Here is a 19,644-nt window from a genome sequence, read left to right as displayed (position 1 = left end):
TCGTCTCTTTATGTCTCCTACATTGGTAGGCGGGTTATCGCTAGACCCACCTGGCCTCGATTGCTTTTCACCTTTTCAGCTAAGTGGATTCCACAGAGCGCTCCTGGATCTAGGACCAGGTCTTTTCCGCTTCAATTAGTATTTTTCCCTTTTCAGAGGATACCCCCGGAACCTGACTCGAATACCCCAGAACTTTAATAGTCGCGGGATCTGACCCACTGCATAATCACAGGACAGATGAGGGAAGCCCCATTAAAAGCTACATTTCTAAGAGGGAACATTCTCCGTGGGTTGTCCGGGTCTCGGGCCTGGCGTCTGGCGGCGCCTGTGGGCGGCGGTGCCCGCGGCCTGGACTACTTTTGGCCCTCCGCAGCCGCCGTCCACAGCACCCGCTGAGCTCCAACGCCCTGAGGGAACCGGCTCCGACTCCAGCTCTGCGACGCCAGACCAGTGAGCTGGGCTGTCCGCGCAGGTTGGTTTTCCCCGCCTGTCCCGGGCTCCTGAGAGCAGAAGGTGCGCCGGGGACCCAGAGCGCGGTTCCTCTCTCCCGAGAGGGGGGGCGGGGGGGGCGGGGGGGGCGTTCATCCTCGGCGGAGACCCCGGCCCACCCGGCTCTCTCCCGGGGGCTCCGGCCGGTGTGCCTCTCAGGGGGCCCCAAGATGCCCGCCCTGCTCTCGGACTGCAGCCGGCTCACTCTCCTTGCGGCGCCCGGGCCCCGCAGCCCGACGACGATCTCTCTCCAGCGCTGCCCTCGCACGTCCCTCAGCAGCCTTGGGCCCTGACCTGTCCGGGGCCCAGAGTCGGCCGCGGGTCTGTGCGTCCCGCCCGGGCGAAAACGCCCGTCCGTGCTAACGCCGGTGAGCCGCGGGGAAGGCCGACCGTCCTCCAGAGAGGGAGTGGACAGCCAAGGAAGGCTGGCTTTCCCCCTTCACTGCACCAGTGTATCCAGCTCTTGGTTGCATGATCCATAGCTCTCCCCACCTTTGACGCTCCCAGGCCCCGCCATTCTGACTGCATCGGGGACCATTTTTGCCAACAGTTGTCTCTGAACAAAGTAGATGACAAGCCTATCTTCTCAATTTGTAGGCTGTCTGGGATTTAAACACTATGGAGTTTACTTTAGACTGGTATAATGGTTAAAAGCAACGGGCTCTGAAGGCTGGTTGGGGTTCACAGCTTGGCCTAGCTAGTTTTCTTCCGTGTAAAATGGGGATAGTAATAGCATGGAATCATTGTTAGAATTAAATGGGAGGTGCACGTTAAGTGCACTGAACTAATTATAGCTCCCACGTAAGAGATCTTTCTCCAGAAACGTGAAAATAATCTTGACCAGCAGGTGGCACTGGTGACCGTATAGTATGATGTGCAAACTCGTCAGAGGAGTCCTGCTGTAGCCTCAAGTGTTTAGAGGTGCCCGGAAAGTCTTGGTTGAGTTGGCAGCCCTAAGCTTTCTTCAAGCTGAACAGTACATTCGAGATTAAAAAAAGCTTTTGTTTTTGTTGGTCAAGACTAACCTGGCTGTGGCTTGCTCAAGCAGGTCACAGTGGGTCCCAAGTTTACTCCCTGAAGCTCATTGTTTTTTTGTTTTGTTTTGTTTTTTTTAACTTTCTTGCTGCTTTGCTAGCCTGTTGGAATGGCACCTTGAGTATGTGTTAGAACTGGTTTGGAAACCCAACTTAAAATAGATGTCTGCATTCATTCATAAAATATTATTGAACACTTACTATGTGTTAGACATTGTTCTAACACTAGGTATAACATGGTGAACAAAGCAGACACAGTGGTAGCTTTCATGGAGTTTACTTATTAGTGTACAACACCAACAATGTAGATGTAAATGAATATACAATTACAAATTGCTAAGAAGCAAAAAATACTATTTTGGATTGGGTGACTTACCTCCTTGAGGAGGTGAGAAGCTGAGCCCTGAAAGATGTGATAAGGAACCACTTATTCAGAGAATGAAATAAAAAGCTTCCAAAGTATAGCAAACCTAATTTACAAAGCTCTAAAGTGGGGAAAAGCCAAGAAATTAAAAGACTAATGCAGATGGAACCCAATAAATAAGGGGGAGAGTAGCAAGAGAGGAAGTTGAAGTGGTAGTTGTGAGCAGGGCTAAAGGGGGTTTGTGTCTTGTTGAGTGTGATAGAAGCCACTGAAGAACTTTAAACATGGAATGCCAAAATCCTATTTTTGATTTTAAAAGTTTACTCTTACTCTATGCAAAGAAAGAATTGGGTGATTTAGATGACCAGTAATCTAGGTGATAGATGATAGTGTCTTCAAATAGAGTAGTGGTGGTGAAGATGGAGAAAAATACTTTAAGATTTATTTTGGAGGTAAAATCTGGAAGACTTAATGATGGATTAGAAGGGAAAGAGGGAGAAGGCGGGATCTAGGGTGATTTGCAGGTTTTGAGGTTGAGCAATTGGCTGTTTGCTGAAATGAAGAAACCTGAAGGAACAACAGATGAAAGGGTGAGATGGTAGAACAGAGAATTCCATTTTAGACAGACTAACTTTTAGGTATCTTGACTATACCCAAGTGGAAGTATTTGATTAGCAGTTGTATATAAGAACTTGTATAAATGGCAGTTGTATAGAAGAACTTGTAACTCAGAGGAGAGATTTGTGTTGCTGATAGAAATTTGGCAGTCATCAGCATATGGATAATGTTTAAAACCAAGGGAATGGATAGAGTGACTGAGATTTTCTGGTTTGATGGTCATCATCACCATTGGGCCTGTGGCAACCAGTGTGGTTCAGTATCTTTTAGGATTTAAAGCACTAGATTTCAGTAACTGGGTAAGTTCAGTTCAGTAGCTCAGTTGTGTCCGGCTGTCTGTGACCCCGTGGACTGCAGCACACCAGGTTTCCCTGTCCAACTGGGTAACTGAATTGTCATTACAGATCTGCAGTCGATCATGTATTTGTCACCCTGTATTGCCCTCAAATACTCCATCCTATGGTGGAGCGAGAAAAACAGGTGCTCGTGTCCACAGGTATTCCCTTGATCTGGCCCAAAAGCTTGTGGTTTCTACTGTCACTTTTCTGCCACCTACAGAACAGACAATGAAGCTGAAGGAGCTTGAGCGACAAGCCGTCCAAGTTTGGAGCCCAGCCAGCCAGTACCCTGTGTATCTGGCCACAGGTATGGTGTGGTACTGTAGATGACGATCCACTGAATAGGTTGAAGGGAAACTTAGTATCCAGTGTTCTTGATTGTGCTTCAGAGAAAGTTTCAGAGTCATGGAAAGGTGGGGTTGACTAGCAGCATAAGCAAGGGGATATTAGGAGTTTTGGTCCCTGGGGACAATCTTGGATTATGGCTCAAGGCTAAGCACCTAATGCTTTCTTGATTTTTTTTTGGAGGTACCACTTGAAGAAGGGTATATCCAGTTCTCTCCTATTCCTCCTTTTCTCTACTGCCTAACCATTTATACACCAAATCCATGCATATATTGTTGCTCACATGCTGCCTCTTCCTGACTTTTCTTGTGCCTAGGAACATCTGCCCAGCAGCTAGATGCCTCCTTTAGTACAAATGGCACATTGGAAATCTTTGAGGTTGATTTCAGGGACCCCTCTCTGGACGTGAAACGCAAGGGAGTCCTTTCTGCCTCCAGCAGGTACTATGTCTGAACTGTTGATGGGAATGCAGGGCAGATCCTGATATAGACTTTGATGGAGAATCTCAGGAGCGGTGTGTGCTTCTCAGGGCTTATGAGGGGACAAGTGAGGGGAGAATGATCTTTAAGTTAAAGAGAAGTTAATTCTGGGTTTATTTTGCAAGAAGATTTTGAAAACTCCCATTCGAACCTTTGTGGTCAGCAGCAGCATAAGGCAGAATGATGTGATAGAGACGCCTCACACAAGCCTGGACCCACAAGTACCTGGTCTACCTCTGGAACCCAGAGATGTTGGCTCCTTCCTCCCTTGGCTCTTGTGAAAATAACAGCCTTACACAGTGTCTCCCTTTTCTGCCAATGAGAGGCGAATGAATGGTCCTCTCCTCACTGCTGTCAGGCACTGATTGGTCACTCATGGATTTCTTGGCTCTGGCAGACTTACAGGGCTGGGTATGAGCATTCACTGAGCCTGTGTACACATGCCAGGCACTATGCTGTGGCTCTGTATATTGTATTCATTTCTCAAAATAAGCCTAGCCAATAAATACCATTATTCCCATTTTACATAGGAGAGAACCAAAACCCAGGGAAGCTAGAATTTAAGTCTAGTCCTAGCTGACTCCAAGACCTGCTTTCTATTATTCAACTGTTCTTTTATTAGTTTTGTAAAGATGAGGCTTATGGTCTGAATCAATGATCCCCAGATTTTTGCACCATCAGGAGAAGTGTGAATATTTACTGCACTCAAGTATATTTTCAATATAAATAATATACATGTATTACTGTATTATTTTTTAATATAAAAATATAAATCCTTTTCTTACAGCCCAGAGGATTTTCTTGCCATCCCCCATAAGAGATTGCTGGTCTGTTATGTAACTTTTCATCTTATGCATTTTTTGGTTCATCTGAGTGATTAGATTAAGATACTTAGAAGTACCTCCTCTTTCTTTTCATGGCTTAACTTGAATAATGAAGATTAGTTATTCATACTTTCTTGAGCTCGTATATCACTTTATCACTCCTTTATCACTTTATTACAGAATCCCTTATTTTGCAGTTTTTTACATTTCTTTGTATTTCCAGGACCTGTACCTTTTGAAGAAAGGCCTTAGCAATTTTACCAGTAACGATGAGATATTGTTAGCCTGTAAGTAGGCATTTCAGAAAGGGCTGCTGAAAGAGGAGAGCTAATTTAATCATGTTTATACTCCTGGAGATAAGAAAAGGGGCAGTGGGCAAGGGCTCTTTTCTTCAACCAGCCAAGTAGCAGCTTCAGCACAGTAGTGGCTCCTTAAGGCCAAGAGTTCTTAAGAAAGAGCTAATTGCTTAAGAAACCTTGAAACTGAATCCTGAGAACCACGTAGGCAGAGATTTTTGTCTGTTTTATTTATTGCTGTATCTCTAGCATCTAGAATAGTGCCTGGCATTAGGTAGTTGAAAAAATATCTGTGGAATAAATGAGTGATGTTAGAAACTTCTGGATTACCAAACTGAGCAGTCTTCACCACTTCAGTTAGTTATGGTCAGTCTTCTGTTAGTGCCTGAAGAGCTTTTCAAGGGTAACAATCTGTTTTGCAGTCAACTAGGTTGACAGCTTCCTTTTTTCACCTATATAATTGTGTCTAAAGACTGATTCTCATTCTCGAAGACCTAGGGGATTACCTTTGATGCAGTTCTGTTGAAGCCTTTCTGAAGAAATCATCTTAGACGCTCCAGGGTCTAAGGCACTCACTTCTTTCCATTCTAGCCTGGGTTAGGTCACTTACTCAAAAGTCAGCATCACAAACAATTGACCAAGATGATCAGGGTAGATAAAGGTCAACCCACCCTTTGCTTTATGCTTTCCTCTTTTCTGTGTCATCTTCTGCATGGTTTAATGGAAAGCACAGTTGTGTTGGATTGTTGCCTTGCCTAAAACTATGTGACTTCGGGCAAATTTAATTCCATCAGTGATCTTAGGTTTCCTCAGTTATGTATAAAGAAGAGGTTGTATAAAATGACTTCTAAGAACCTACTGAACTCCAAATTTAGGTCTTATGTTCTTTCCTTTTTCTAGCTTAATTTCCTTCCTTTTTCCCTTAAAAAAAACAACAAAACAAAACCCTCTCTGTATCTCTCTTATTATTGATTTAACATACTTTTCAAAATCTTCCCCCTTCCATTGCCAGCCCTTCTTACCAGACCCGGGCCTCAACTACTTTTGAATCCTGAAGATCCCCTTATACTCAATCCATGATGCATCAGAGAAATATTATCTACTTAGAAATACCTGACTGAAAGGAATGTTCTGAAAGCGATGCATGTCTGAGCGTAGACCCAGAGGAATCGAGTGGAGAGGGAGGTGGGAGGGGGGATCGGGATGGGGAATACGTGTAACTCTATGGCTGATTCATATCAATGTATGACAAAACCCACTGAAATGTTGTGAAGTAATTAGCCTCCAACTAATTAAAAAAAAATAAAGTAATTTTGATATATATAAAAAATAAATAAATAAATAAAAGCAAAAAAAAAAAAAGAGAGATAGTCGAAAGCTATAAATAGAGGGAAGAAAGCGTATGGATAAATGCCGCTGGATGCAATCAGCATCCATGTGGATTAGCATGTGCACTGATGCAAGTGATGTTTGGTTTGTTAGATGAATCCCACTCAAGAAGAAAGCTTTGTGGGAGAATAATACATTGTTTATGTATTGACTTTTGAGTTGAGGACACGGCTGCCTATGCCTGAATGAGTTCAGAGGTCAGTGGGTGATTTGCTGCACTCTTCCTCTGTCTACACTGACGTTCTAGATCTCTCAGTGGCCTCTGTAACCTATGTCTGACTCATCTTCTAGTAACATGGAGAAAGTAGGTGATCTATCTTCCAATACATTTATGTCAGTTCAGTTTCTTAGGGGGCACTATAACCCCTCTTTAGGTACCTCTGTAAGGGATAACACCAAGCAGTTAAGAGATCATTTTGGTACCACTCCTAGTTTTCTTGTTTTCTTGTTTCTAAGACTTGCCTTCTCTTTAGAGACATCAGGATCACAGAGTAGAGAGAGCATGGGCTTTGTTGTTGGGTTCAAATCCCAGCTTTGCCATATTCTGTCCTATTGGGCACCTTATTTTAACTTCTCTGACCGTTTTCTCTAGTGTAAATTTGAGATATATAGTCAGCACATTGTAGCCTAGTGCATACTAGGCATTCAGAAAAGTAGTTCTCCTCTCAAACAGCTATTGCTCCACCCCACTGTCTTCGTTCTCCAGCTTGGAGCACTGCCCTCATTGCTCTGTTTAACTTCCAAGGAAACTTGGATTTCCTCAGTTATTTTGGCCAGGATGTGGACAAACTCATTTTCATTTTAACCCACTAACATGAGGTTGGGGTTTTTCATAAGGAACTTTACTAAGCAAATAAAATAAAAATCCAAAAGAGAGAAGTACAGAAATCATGGGAACAATCATTTATATAGCATGTATTCCTAATCCTATGGCAGCTGAAGCTTGGCCTCAGGTGAGCTTAGCTGGTACGATAATCTGATCTCACAGGTCTCAGTTTATTCTCTCCAGCCTTGTCTTTTCCTTTTTACCAGAAGTGTAGCCATGAGTTGATTGTTGGGGCTAGTTCTTTCTTTATGAATTCAACTACTTCCTGTTGTTCTAGGCTGGTATGCAGCCTGATGTATCTCAATCTTGGCAACTTGTTAGAATCACGGGGGTCACTTGTTAACAATGTGGATCCTAAAGGCCGGACTCTGGAAATTATGCTTCAGAAGGCCTGGGAGGGAGTCAAGGAACCTGTATTTTCTTCAGGTGCCTCCTGTCATTCTGTGATGCCATATGGTCTCCATCACTGCCATCATTATCCTGGGAAACTCTTTAGCAAAGAATTCCACCTGTATTTTCATGTTTGCAAGGTTCCCACCTTCCTATACAAACTCTTCTCCCTATACCTTCTCCTTAAATCTTTTAGTTCCTATTTTCAGGCCATCTTTTTTGTTGTTGTTTTATAACTTTTTGTTTTCAAAATATTCAAACATAGAAAAATTGCAGAATATTACAATGATGAAGGCTTCCCAGGTGGCTCAATGGTAAAGAATCCACCTGCAATGCAAGAGACTCAGGAGACACAGGTTTGATCCCTGGGTCAGGAAGATCCCCTGGAAAAGGAAAAAACAACCACTCCAGTCTTCTTGCCTGGGAAATCCCATGGACAGAGGAGCCTGGCGGGCTACAATTCATGGGTTGCAAAGAGTCAGACATGACTGAGCGACTAAGCACACATACCTTCACTTAGACTCATCAGTTGTTGATGTTTTAACACTAACAAATGTCATATTTGCTCACATGTTGTATGCCCTCTTTGTACATACACACACACAACCAAGTCTTCTTTGCCAGGCTTTCCCAGGTGTTCCCCTCTCCCAGACGTTGTCTATCACAGCTATTCAGGCTCCGGTTCCACTCTCAGTGAATTGTTAACAATAGGAATATACTTTCTACATGCCTACACAAAGAATAATGATTTTGTCACACCCTGTATTCTGCAGTTCAGCCACTCTAAAGTAACTGGGCCCTCTTCTCTAACCCTGTGGTGACTCCTTTGAGGTCTCAGGTACCTTTCACTCTGATTTGTAAGTCATGTGCTGTGACCATTCCGAGGTCACTGCATTCCCATGTAAGTTCCCCTGGGCGTACCTTCCTCTGCTTCTTGTGTGACCTGTTTCAGGCTTCTCTGGGTAACCTGTTGTCTTGCTCTCTGCCCATGCTGAGCTCCAGCCCCTGGATGACATGGCATCCTCTGGAGCCAGCATGGAACACGCTCTTCTGCCATGTTAACATCAGCATAACTTTAGAAAACGTACCTTTCTGACAGTAGCTTTAGACCCACTCTTTGTTCAGCTGTGCTGCTTCTGTTCAGATGCTGACCTTATTGAATTAGTGCTCAACTCTTCACTTCTGAGAGGTTGGCTCTGATCTAAGGACTGGCTAGACAGGTTCCTGCCTGGTTTCCCCATTCAGTTTCTTTGCTGACTGTTCCCAGAGTGTGGAAACATTTAATTTCAGTTAGGGATCTTACATGACATCATTCAGTGTGAAATTTGCCTTCTTGGAAGGGCTGTGGAAATATCCTTGGCTAACAGCTGTGAAATGGAGGGAAGACCACCTGTGAGTCATTGAGGGTGTCACATGCCTTCCCTAGGGGCTTTTCAGGGGGCCTGTTCTTAGCCAGGGAGCCCAGGGTCCATCTCTTTCTTGTGTGCCGGAATGCAAGATGCTCAGAAAGACAGAAAAGTGTTTCCCAAACAGTGCATTTATTTTTCATGCCTCTGTGTTTCTCTAAGGCTGGCCCACAGAATACATACGGCAGCTCCAGTGGACTAATCACATGAGCATGGCATGAGAAGGGAAGGTCTATAGATCTTTTCTCACTTCCTATTTAAGAAGGGACAGCAACTGTTGGCCTAGGGAACCTGCTTCTATTCAGGTGTAGAAGAGTTTGGATCTTCCTCTCAATAGAAGACCATATTCTATGATGGTTAAGAGCTCAGGCTTTGGCATAAGATGGGCCTGACTTTGAACCTTGAGTCTGTCATTTCCTAGCTGTTAAATGGGAGTAAAATTACTAGCTGTATAACAGAAGTTTTGTAACTTCTCTGTGCCTCACTTTCCTCAATTGAAAATAAGGTAAATACTTCATGGGATTGTTAATCAGCTAATACATGTAAAGTACTTAAAACAGTGCCTGGTACATAGGAAGTTATCAATAAGTATTGTTATTTGAGTTGGGAGGATTAAGTGAAGTAATCTATTTGAAGTATTTTTCTCAGCTAAAGGGCAGGGCCAGGCAGGGGAGACTTCTGCGTCTGGGAAATGAGGGAGACAGGCAGGCCCTAAGGGTGGGGATGCCTGCGTAATGGCAGAGGCTGACAAAGATGCCCATTCTCTACTGACTAATGTGGACCTGAGTTGTTGCTGATGCCAGTTCCTCTTTGTAGGTTTCACAAGCTGATCTGGGGGAGCTTTGGCAATGGGCTTCTGGAAGCCTCCGGGGTCATTGCAGGCGGCGGGGACAATGGCATGCTTACTCTGTACAATGTGACCCACATCTTATCTTCGGGAAAGGAGCCTGTGATTGCCCGGAGACAGAAGCACTCGGGGGCTGTCAGAGCCCTTGACTTTAATCCTTTCCAGGTACTACATCTCAATTGATCCGACCTGGGAGGCATGGAGCAACAGATCTGAAGGGAAGCGTTTACTTGTGACCTCTGGTCTGTAACTCTGAGCCTTCCCAGGTTGCTACGGGGGTGGCTTTGGACCCAAATGTGGGTCTCTTTCCCCTTTTTCTGCTCTCATCTCTTCCTGGGATGGTGTGTCTCCAAAGGCATATTCTTTCATACAGGGCAACCTCCTGGCCTCAGGGGCCAGTGATTCTGAAATCTTCATTTGGGATTTGAATAACCTGAGTGTGCCAATGACCCCAGGATCCAAGTCTCAGGTGAGGAGGCTCCCAGTGCTGCTGCTTAGAAGTGTGCACCTGATTTTCCCAGGGAGAATTCAATTCTGGAGGCAGCCAGCGCACAGATTTCAGTCTTCACCACTGGAGGGCAGTAAAGCTCCACAGACTAATATGTTGCCTACCAGCCAGATAATGGCGGGAGGTGGGTGGGGACTGGTGGGAGGTCAGGGAATATGGATAGGGGTGGAAGTGGCTTGTGATCATTAACTGTCCTAGAAGTTTCTGGAAGGCAAGAAGAGTGAGGGGAGTAAAAGTGAGAGAAGGGGTGACTGTACTATTTATCACAGTATAATTGAAGCAGGGCTGGGCCCTGGGTTTAGCCAACCAGGGGCAAGAGTAGGACACCCAGATACACCCTTGTCCTCTTGTGGAAAGGCCAGCTTTGTCCTTGTGTTCTGTTCCCCCGTGCAGCTGGGGGTCTCCTCTGTCTCTGTGTCTGAGTGTACCTGTCTTGTCAGTCTGTAACTGGGCCCCCATCTTTTTCTTCCTGGCTTTTCTCTTATGCATACAGTATCGTGAGGTGAGTTCAATATGAATTTGATAGCATCTTGTGCCCTAAAGTATCAATGACTTTTCTCTCTACCTCATTCTCCCTGGGGGTCTTGGGTGTCTATATTTCCCTCTTTCCTATCCTCACCTTTCTCCTCTCCCTCTCTCTCTCTCTCGTCATAGTTGAGAAGGCTCTTTTTAAAATCTTGACTCGATCTTCTCAGGAGCATCTTGGGATAGGAGTAAAACCCAAGTGCACCTGTCCTTCTTTCAGCTTCTACATCATTTTCTAAAGGATCCTCTCTGGAAAACTTCCCTTCTAGCTTCCTGAGACTGGCATGGTTTGGGTAGCCCCGCGTCTACTCTTGGCTTTTCTGCGGGTGGTTGGGAGCAGTGGCAGACCAGCTGTCTCTTGGTCCAGGGGTAACAGGTTGTCCTCATCCCGCCCCTTGCCCCATTCTGCCTTAGCAGCCCCTAGAAGATGTCAAGGCTCTATCTTGGAACCGTCAAGTTCAACACATTCTGTCTTCTGCTCACCCCAGCGGCAAGGCAGTCGTGTGGGATCTCAGGAAGAATGAACCTATCATCAAAGTCAGTGATCACAGCAACCGGGTGAGTTGAATACGGGCAGAATATAGGCTCGGGCTCTGCTGTCTCTCTCAGGCCTAGTACTGGAGCTGCTGTCCCCCAGGCCAGGGTTCTGCTTTCAGCTGTTACATGTGTGGATTCAGCCCTGTGGTAGATTTCCTATTGAGAGGGAAAGCTCAGAGAAAACAAACTGAGCTGATCTGAAGGCTTCTAGTGCTCCTTGCTTATGGTCATCACTTGTTTCCCGATGGCTGTGGTGTTCCCGATTACATAAGACAAGACACAAAACCCTCAGAGAGGTCCCATTTCAGCTTGACAAAAAGGGTTCATAAAAAGAGTCAGGTTGTATTGCCCATTGGGATCTGCTTTGTTCACAGATGAACTGCTCAGGCCTGGCCTGGCACCCAGACGTAGCCACCCAGTTGGTACTTTGTTCAGAAGATGATCGTCTTCCAGTAATTCAGCTGTGGGACTTGCGCTTTGCCTCCTCACCCCTAAAGGTGCTGGAGAGTCACAGCAGGTAGCATGTCATCCTTGGTGGAGGGCAGGGCATAGCTGACCTGGGTAGAGGGCAATACATGCCTCACTTTGGCTAGCAGACGTTCTCCCCAGCTTCAGAGCCATCCTGGTGAACACACAGTTGCCCAGTTCTAGCCCCACTTCCAATCAAGAGGAATTCCTGTAGACCCTGAGGTTATAGAAAAGAGCCTGAGATTCCATGTAACCTCCACACATGTGAGTGGGGGTAGGGTCATGAGGAATATTGGAGCCAATGTTTAGTTCCTCTGGGAGAGCCCCCAGGCTCTCATCTGAGGACATGCTCATTTCTTATGTAATTAGGCTGCCTCTTCCAAGACTTCTTAATAAAAGAACCCTGGCTCCTGTTTTTCCTGTGAACAGGCTTGCCTCTGAAGCCTTTGCTCTTGGGCCTACAGTAGAACAAGCAGCCCCATAGTCTGTTCTTTCTAACTCAAAGATCATGCCTTTGTACCTCCTTAGGGACTTCTGAGAGTTAGGTCCTCACTACCCTCCTGGGCTAACAGCACCCATAGGAATGGGTGCTTCCCTGATTCATGCTGATTCAGAATTTCTACCCACCCTACAATCAGGGAAGAGAAGCAGGCCATCCTGCAGGGACCTGTGGGTAGCAGAGTGGTTATAGCACTTTATGCCCACACTGAAATTTGACTTGGGTTCTGGCTGCATGACTGCTGCAAGTTCCTCAATTTCTTCCCAAGCCTCATTTTCCTCATATGTAAAATGAAGTCACACTGCTTATTTTGAGGGGATGACATTTACCCAAGATATGTAAGGCATGCTACTCATAGTAGGCATTCAACAAATGTTAGTTCCTCTTTCCTTTCCTTTTTAGGGGGATCCTGTCAGTGTCATGGAGTCAGGCTGATGCTGAGCTGCTGCTCAGCAGTGCCAAGGACAACCAGATCTTGTGCTGGAACCTGGGGAGCAGCGAGGTAGGCTGGCCCTTCTGTGGGTATGCTGGGATGGTAGGGCAGTCCCAGCTGCACCTCTGTGCTCTAGTTGGCTTACCTAAGTCAGGGTTTCCCTCTTGGTTATGTTCCCTCACAATAGGTGGTGTATAAACTACCCACACTGAGCAGCTGGTGCTTTGATGTGCAGTGGTGCCCTCGGGACCCTTTGGTGTTCTCTGCTGCCTCCTTTGATGGCTGGATCAATTTATACTCTGTGATGGGTAGGAGCTGGGAAGTCCAGCAGATGAGACAGGCTGACAAGGTTTGAAGGGCTTGGTGGAAAATGCTGGAGGGAAGGGACTGTCTCTGTTCAGTGGGAGAACAAAGGACATAAGCCTGGGGAGAAATGGGGACTACTAAAGACTTGGGAGACTAGGGCCCTGGGTTCGGGAACCCCAGGTTTGTGAACCTTTGCACCAGTGTCCATCCTCCTGGAAGGATGTCAGTTCCTACCCAATACAAAGGAGGCCTTTACCTTGACTCTTGTTCTTGAATGTTCCTTGTGGTATTTCAGGGGAATTGGACTTCCATGCTGGGACCCTCCACTATTCTGAAGAATGAACTTACCTCCCTGTCTCCTATAGATACATTTTGTGTCACACTTCACTGTAGACATTGGATGCAGTTGGCTTTCCAGGAGCCTGCTGCATGGGCATCTGAAACTACGAGCCCCCTGAAATATGAGAGTCCTGACTTTTGTGGGCCAGACTGGGTATCTCAGGGATCCCTCCCAAAATGGACTTTGTAGGTGGAGTTCCTGGCTAAGCCACCACTCCACACCGGTAATGGAGGTGTCCTTTTTGTCCCCAGATCTCTTCTTCCTTCAGCAAAGGCCAGCCTCTCCCACCATTGCAGGTGCCAAAGCAAGTGGCCCAAGCATCATTGATACCTCCCCTGAAAAAACCCCCCAAATGGATGAGGAGGCCAGCAGGTGTTTCATTTGCTGTAAGTGTAGTGTGTGTGTATAGCCTACTGTGTCCCCAGCATGGAGCTCTGTTCTATAAGAAGTTGATTCTCACTGCCTGAGTCTCAGATCAGGTCCCATTTTATTGCTTAAGCAGCGATTTGCTAAGCTTTCTTCTCAACCCCTTTACCCTGCTTGCAGTGCCAGTCCTGTCTAAAAGAATTGATTGCTTTTGAGCTCTCACTTATGGAGAACTGCCTGCCATTCCATCTGATTTTCCTGGTTAGAATACAAAGCAAGAACAGAATGAATAGATAGTAGAGGAGGAAGAATGTAAATCTTCTCCTCTCCCCTGCTCAAAACCTTTGACCCTCCCCACTGCCATTGCCTTTTAGACTCAAGGCCAAATGTACGCAGAGCCCCCATTTACCTCCAGGGATGGTTAGGGGCTGGGGGTTGTTCTTGTTGTTCAATTGTTAAGTCATGTCAGACTCTTTGTAACCCCAAGGACTGTAGCACGCCAGGCACTCCTCTGTCCTCCACTGTCTCCCGGAGTTTGCTCAAACTCATGTCCATTGAGTCCGTGATGCCATCCAACCATCTCATCCTCTGTCGCCACCTTCTCCTTCTGCCCTCAGTCTTTCCCAGCATCAGGGTCTTTTCCAATGAGTTGGCTCTTTGCATCAGGTGGCCAAAGCATTGGAGCTTTGGCATCAGTCCTTCCAATGAATATTCAGGGTTGATTTTCTTTTCTTTTTTTTTTTTTAAATTTTCTTTAAGATTGACTGGTTTGATCTCCTTGCTGTCCAAGGGTCTCTCAGAGGTCTTCTCTGGCACCATAATTCAAAAGCATCAATTCTTCAATGCTCAGCCTTCTTTATGGTCCAGTTCTCACATCTGTACATGACTACTAGAAAACCATAGCTTTGACTATATGGACTTTTATTGGCAAAGTGATGTTTCTGCTTTTTAATACTCTGTCTAGGTTTGTCATAGGTTTCCTTCCAACAAGCAAGCATCTTTTAATTTTGTGGCTGCAGTCACCATCCACAGTGATTTTAGAGCCCAAGAAATAAAATCTGTCACTGCTTCCACTTTGTCCCCCTTCTCTTTGCCATGATGCGATGGAACCGGATGCCATGAGCTTAGTTTTTTGAGTGTTGCATTTTAGGTCGGCTTTGGCACTCTCTTCTTTTACTCTCATCAAGAGGCTCTTTAGTTCCTCTTCACTTTTTGCCATTAGAGTGGTATCATCTGCATTTCTGAAGCTGTTGATATTTCTCCCAGGAATCTTAATTCCAGTTTGTGATTCATCCAGCCCAGCATTTCGAATGATGTACTGTGCATAGAAGTTAAATAAGCAGGGTGACAGTATATGGGGGATGAGGGTAAACGTTGTTTATTGTACTGTTCTCACATTCCAAACCCAACCCCTCTCCAAGTGGGGGACAGCAGAGGGAAGGATTTTCCTGCATGCCTCCCACCAACATCCCCTCTTAACCCTCAGTCCCTCTGTCTGTGGTCCACTGAGACTCAGCTAGGGACTCGGGCCAAGGAGAAATGGAAATCTCTCCTTAGGAAGAACAGGAGGAAGAGGGTTGAGAACTTGATACCCCCCACCTCTCCTGCCCTAGGAGAACAGAGGTTAGCAAACAGTCCATGCCATCCAGCATTCAAAAAAGACTACATATAAACACTTTGTAAAACTATTGAGTATTATACAAATCAAAAGTTAAGATGACTGCGTTTAGCACTGATCTGTAGTATAGATTTTGTGCTATAAAAGTCATGAGAAGAATTCTGGCTGGAAGCACTCATTAAAGAGGGAGAGTAGTGAATGGTTGGGGAGTAGAGCAGTAGTTGTCTGGCCACGACTGCAATTGGAATAAACTGAAGAACTTAAAAAAAGTTACCAGTGCCTGGGTACCACCTCCAGAGCTTCTGAAATTTTTTGTCTGGGGTATAGCCTGGTGACTTTGGATACCCCCCCAGGTGGTTTTAATGTGCAGCCAAGGTGAAGAACTGCTGGAGTAAAGGAACTTGACTGTGCTCTGCTTTTGTGCCAGGTGCTTTATATAATAAAGTACCTAATTTGGTGAGAAGGATGCGCAGGTGGGAGTGTTGTGGTGGATGAAGGCATAGAAGCAGGAATGTACTGGGCACTTTGGAGACACAGAGTGATCATGTGAATGAACAGAGAGAACGGTGCTAGAGAGGCAGGTCTGGTCCTGATTTTGAAAGATTTTGTGCATTATAGGCAGAGGAGCTTAAACTCTCTCCCGTGGCCTTGTGAAACCAGTACAAGCTCCTGGAAAAGGGTGGTAGTCTAGGGCTTGGAATGGAGGAGGAAAATGCTAGCACAGGGAATGGGAGACACTGAACAAGAAGCGGGAGGATTTTATTGTTGCTCAGCTACAGTGGGTAAAAAGACTGTGATAATGACAGGGGTTTAGTCCAGAGTTACCTGGGATGGTGATAACTATCAGTCGTGTCCAGTTCTTTGCGACCCCATGGACTGTAGTCTACCAGGCTCCTCTGTCCATGGGATTTTCCAGGCAAGAGTACTGGAGTGGGTTGCCATTTGCTTCTCCAGAGGACCTTCCCAACCCAGGGATCGAACCGAGGTCTCCCGCATTGCAGGCAGACGCTTTACTGTCTGAGCCACAGGGAACCCCCTGCCTGGGATAGTGATAACTATCATGTAACTCTGGGAGAATGATGACAGCAGAACAGGTGAGGAAAGGAGGAGTACCATGGACTGTACCTTTTAAGTTAATGGTGCTGAAAGTGCAGGGGTGGTTTTGGGATATGGGCACATTCACTACTCAATTCCTGATTCTTTCCACCCCCAGGAGTTGTTTTGTTTTTTGTTTTTTTTTTACTGCTTTCCTATCTTTAAGGGTTGACCAATAGATAGCCTCCCCTATAATCCTGACTTGGTGTTAATTTTGCCCTACTCTTCTTGTTTTCCTTTATCAGTTTGGGGGCAAGCTGGTGACCTTTGGCCTCCCCAGCACCCCTGTGCATCAGGTGCCACAACCTTGCTTCCGCCTAGTCTTTATCAGTCAGGTCACCACAGAACCTGAATTCCTGACACAGTCAGCTGAGCTGCAGGAGGCCCTGGGATCAGGAAATCTCCTGAATTACTGTCAGAACAAGATCCAGCAAGCAACACTGCAAAGCGAAAAGATGCTCTGGCAGTTCCTGAAGGTAGGAAGCCTGAAGGCTGGCTGCTCAGAAGTGTCTCCCCAAAGCCAGATCCCCCAGCCTCTGTCAACAACCACCCTATGGCCCAGATTACAGAGGCCTTAACCCTGCTGGGTTTTTTCCTACACAGCACCCATCCTGGGAACAAAATCTTCATTTTACCAGAGGCTCAGAGACTCTCTATGGCTAGTGAAACTGAGGAATACAAGCGACATTGGCCTTTTTTCTACTATTGCTGATGTCCTGGGTACTTTATCAGATCCAAGGTGAAGGCTTTTCCAGTGCCATGCCATGGGGCAGTAGGAAGGGAAGAAGATCACCTGGAAGGCTTTGAGTTTTATCAGGTAACCCAAGGCAAGTCATTGTGGCGGGCTCAAGTGCCACTCTACTCTGGAAGCATGGCTTCAGTTCCAGTGTCAATCCAATTTCAGGTTGCTTATGACACGAGGAGGAGTGCTTTACTTATCAAAGGAAGTGAACGCATGAGAGAGCTAAAGGAAGGAGAAGCAACTGGACAGGCAGTGAAGGGATTAATCAGATCTTTGGGTTATAAAGTAGAATGCAAAAAAGGATTTTTTCTGGGGATTTTGAGAAGAAATCGGAGTCTGTGCTAGAACTTTATGAAGGTAGACACCAGAAGTCTGAGAAGAGGAAAAGAATGTGAGAAAAATCATCAACTGTAGAGTGAAGCTGGAAAAAGATGTGGGAGGAAAATAATAAGAAATAATGCTTTTGCTATAAGCAAAATACAGGTAATAGCTCCAGGAATGATGGGTGGGAAAGGGTGGAGGGAATAATCGAGAGTTCAGCCCTTACTCTGCTGAACAGAGGAGGCACTGGCGCCCATAGGACAGAGGGGAGTCTGATTTAAAGCTATGCAAGAGCTGTCTATCATAATAGTTCTGAAGCTGAGTGTGGATAAGCATTTCCAGAAGAGCATAGAAGAAGGAGGGGTCCCTGAGAGACTTTGTGAAAGATTATGGTTCAGTGTGGAATAAATGAAGGGCCCAGCTCAGCTAACCCATTAGGATAGAGCTTCAGGAAACCTTGGCCCTCAGTATCTGGAACATGAGTAGGTAAGCTTACTGTTTACCACATCCATGCAACTTCTACTTAGGAGTCTTCTCACCTAGCCATTTAGATTCACAGGACTGCATCAAGTGGTTCTCTTCTGCGGGAGTCCTTGTTGCAGTCCATGCAGCAGCGTAGAGTTCTCCCCTTCAGCTCCTCAGAAGACAGCTCAGGTGCAAGAAGATAAGATATACATCAAGCTGGTGTGTTAGCTGCACTGGCTCAGAAGCCTCAGGCCCACAAGGACCAATATCTCTTTTATGAACTCCAGAAGCATAACTTCTAGGGTCCCTGCAAGGGATTTATTTAGTACAAGAGTCCTTGCTATCAGGGAAGCCCATAGCATGGTGCCCATATCAATTATTTATAGTTTACATAGTTCCAGTCCAGATGCAATTTACCAGTCACAAGCAGTGTTGCCTAGAAACATAGCTGACATTTTACTCTTATCAGGGTACCAGCATAATAGATCTAGAAAGTCAACTTGAAGGTCCAGTTCTCATGCAGAAGGGAGAAAGGGTTTATTAACAAATCTACCCATAACCCCACAGGAATCAAGTCTGTGGAAAAGAGGGGAGAGATAGTGTTGGCCTCAGGGGGCACTTCTGGTAGAGCTACATTTGAGGGTACACCAGCACAGATGTCCAACTGGTGCAGGAGAGAGTCATTCACATTCATTTAATGGACATTTCTGTCTTCTGTGGCTCCTAGGTGACTTTAGAGGAGGACTCCAGAATGAAATTCCTGAAGCTATTAGGATATAGTAAAGATGAACTTCAGAAGAAGGTAAGCTGCTTTCACGTCAGAAATATGTGTTTGTTGCAGAAAAAGAGAATCCTGCTGGTGGAAACCATCTCAGAATACCTCTTCCTGGGCTTCCATAATGCATATATGAGCATTTTACCTCCTGGAGTTATTCTGTTTCTCAGGAAAATAGTACAAAGATCTTAGTAAGTCCAGTTGGTGGAGTATGAAGGTGGGAAGAAAAGCTTAATATTTATTTGATCACGTGTTGGGAAGAGTGGTATTCATATGTTTCTCCCTGCAGGTGGCCACATGGTTGAGGAGTGATTTGAGGCTGGATGAGAGCCCTCAGTCCAAGGGAGATGACCCCAACAGTAACAGACAACAGGCCTTCTTACAGGTATGGAAGGAGCCCAGCCAGCCCCATCTAGGGTGGCATAGAAAACCTGCCCTTAGGGAATCTTGCCCCTCTGAGCTCTTCATTTTGCTCTCAATAAGTGCTCAACTTCTGTGGAAGTTTTCAAACTCCTCACTCATTTAGAACCAAGGAGAGACACAGAACCCATAAGGTTTGGAGCTAGGAGTAGAGCTCTTTTAACCATGAAGTATAGCACTTCCCAAACTTTACCTGGTTATTCTTTTAGCTTTACCCATTAAGGGCCAACTCTTTTTTTTTTTTTTTTAATTGAAAGATAGTTGATTTACAATGTTGTGTTAATTTCTGCTGTACTACAAAGTGATTTAGTTATGTGTGTATATATATATACATACATTCTTTTTTATATTCTTTTCCATTATAGTTTATCACAAGATACTGAATATAATTCCCCGTGCTGTACAGTAGAACCTTGTTTATCCATCCTATGTACATTAGTTTGCATCTGCTAATCCCACACTCCCACTCCATCCCTTCCTCACCTCCCTCCCCCTTGGCAACCACAAGTCTGTTCTCTGTGTCCATGGGTCTGTTTCTGTTTCATAGAGAAGTTCATTTGTGTCATATTTTAGATTTCACA

General features: G+C 45.5%; 1 protein-coding gene across 10 annotated transcripts in view; it reads left to right on the top strand.

The window, feature by feature from the left end:
- The first annotated feature begins 220 nt into the window (after positions 1 to 220).
- Positions 221 to 19,644, top strand: part of SEC31B (SEC31 homolog B, COPII coat complex component) — a 32,704-nt gene continuing 13,280 nt past the window's right edge. For 2 of the 10 annotated variants that reach the window (XM_043925155.1, XM_043925150.1), the window contains exons 1-13: positions 230 to 513; positions 3,064 to 3,150; positions 3,505 to 3,628; positions 9,615 to 9,810; positions 10,019 to 10,114; positions 11,093 to 11,236; positions 11,590 to 11,732; positions 12,585 to 12,684; positions 12,803 to 12,964; positions 13,513 to 13,647; positions 16,586 to 16,816; positions 18,596 to 18,670; positions 18,933 to 19,028. In XM_043925155.1, the coding sequence (XP_043781090.1) occupies positions 3,072 to 3,150; positions 3,505 to 3,628; positions 9,615 to 9,810; positions 10,019 to 10,114; positions 11,093 to 11,236; positions 11,590 to 11,732; positions 12,585 to 12,684; positions 12,803 to 12,964; positions 13,513 to 13,647; positions 16,586 to 16,816; positions 18,596 to 18,670; positions 18,933 to 19,028 (1,581 nt within the window). In that variant the 5' untranslated portion in view covers positions 230 to 513; positions 3,064 to 3,071. Of the gene's footprint in view, positions 514 to 3,063; positions 3,151 to 3,504; positions 3,629 to 9,614; positions 9,811 to 10,018; positions 10,115 to 11,092; positions 11,237 to 11,589; positions 11,733 to 12,584; positions 12,685 to 12,802; positions 12,965 to 13,512; positions 13,648 to 16,585; positions 16,817 to 18,595; positions 18,671 to 18,932; positions 19,029 to 19,644 lie in introns of all 10 variants that reach the window. The other 8 variants (XM_043925158.1, XM_043925154.1, XM_043925151.1 and 5 more) reach the window with 7 other exon arrangements.

The sequence above is a fragment of the Cervus elaphus genome, chromosome 15 (genome assembly GCF_910594005.1).
Source record: "Cervus elaphus chromosome 15, mCerEla1.1, whole genome shotgun sequence".
Lineage (NCBI taxonomy): Eukaryota > Metazoa > Chordata > Mammalia > Artiodactyla > Cervidae > Cervus > Cervus elaphus.
Note: the sequence above shows the minus strand (reverse complement) of the source record. Positions and strands in the feature narration are given on the sequence as shown.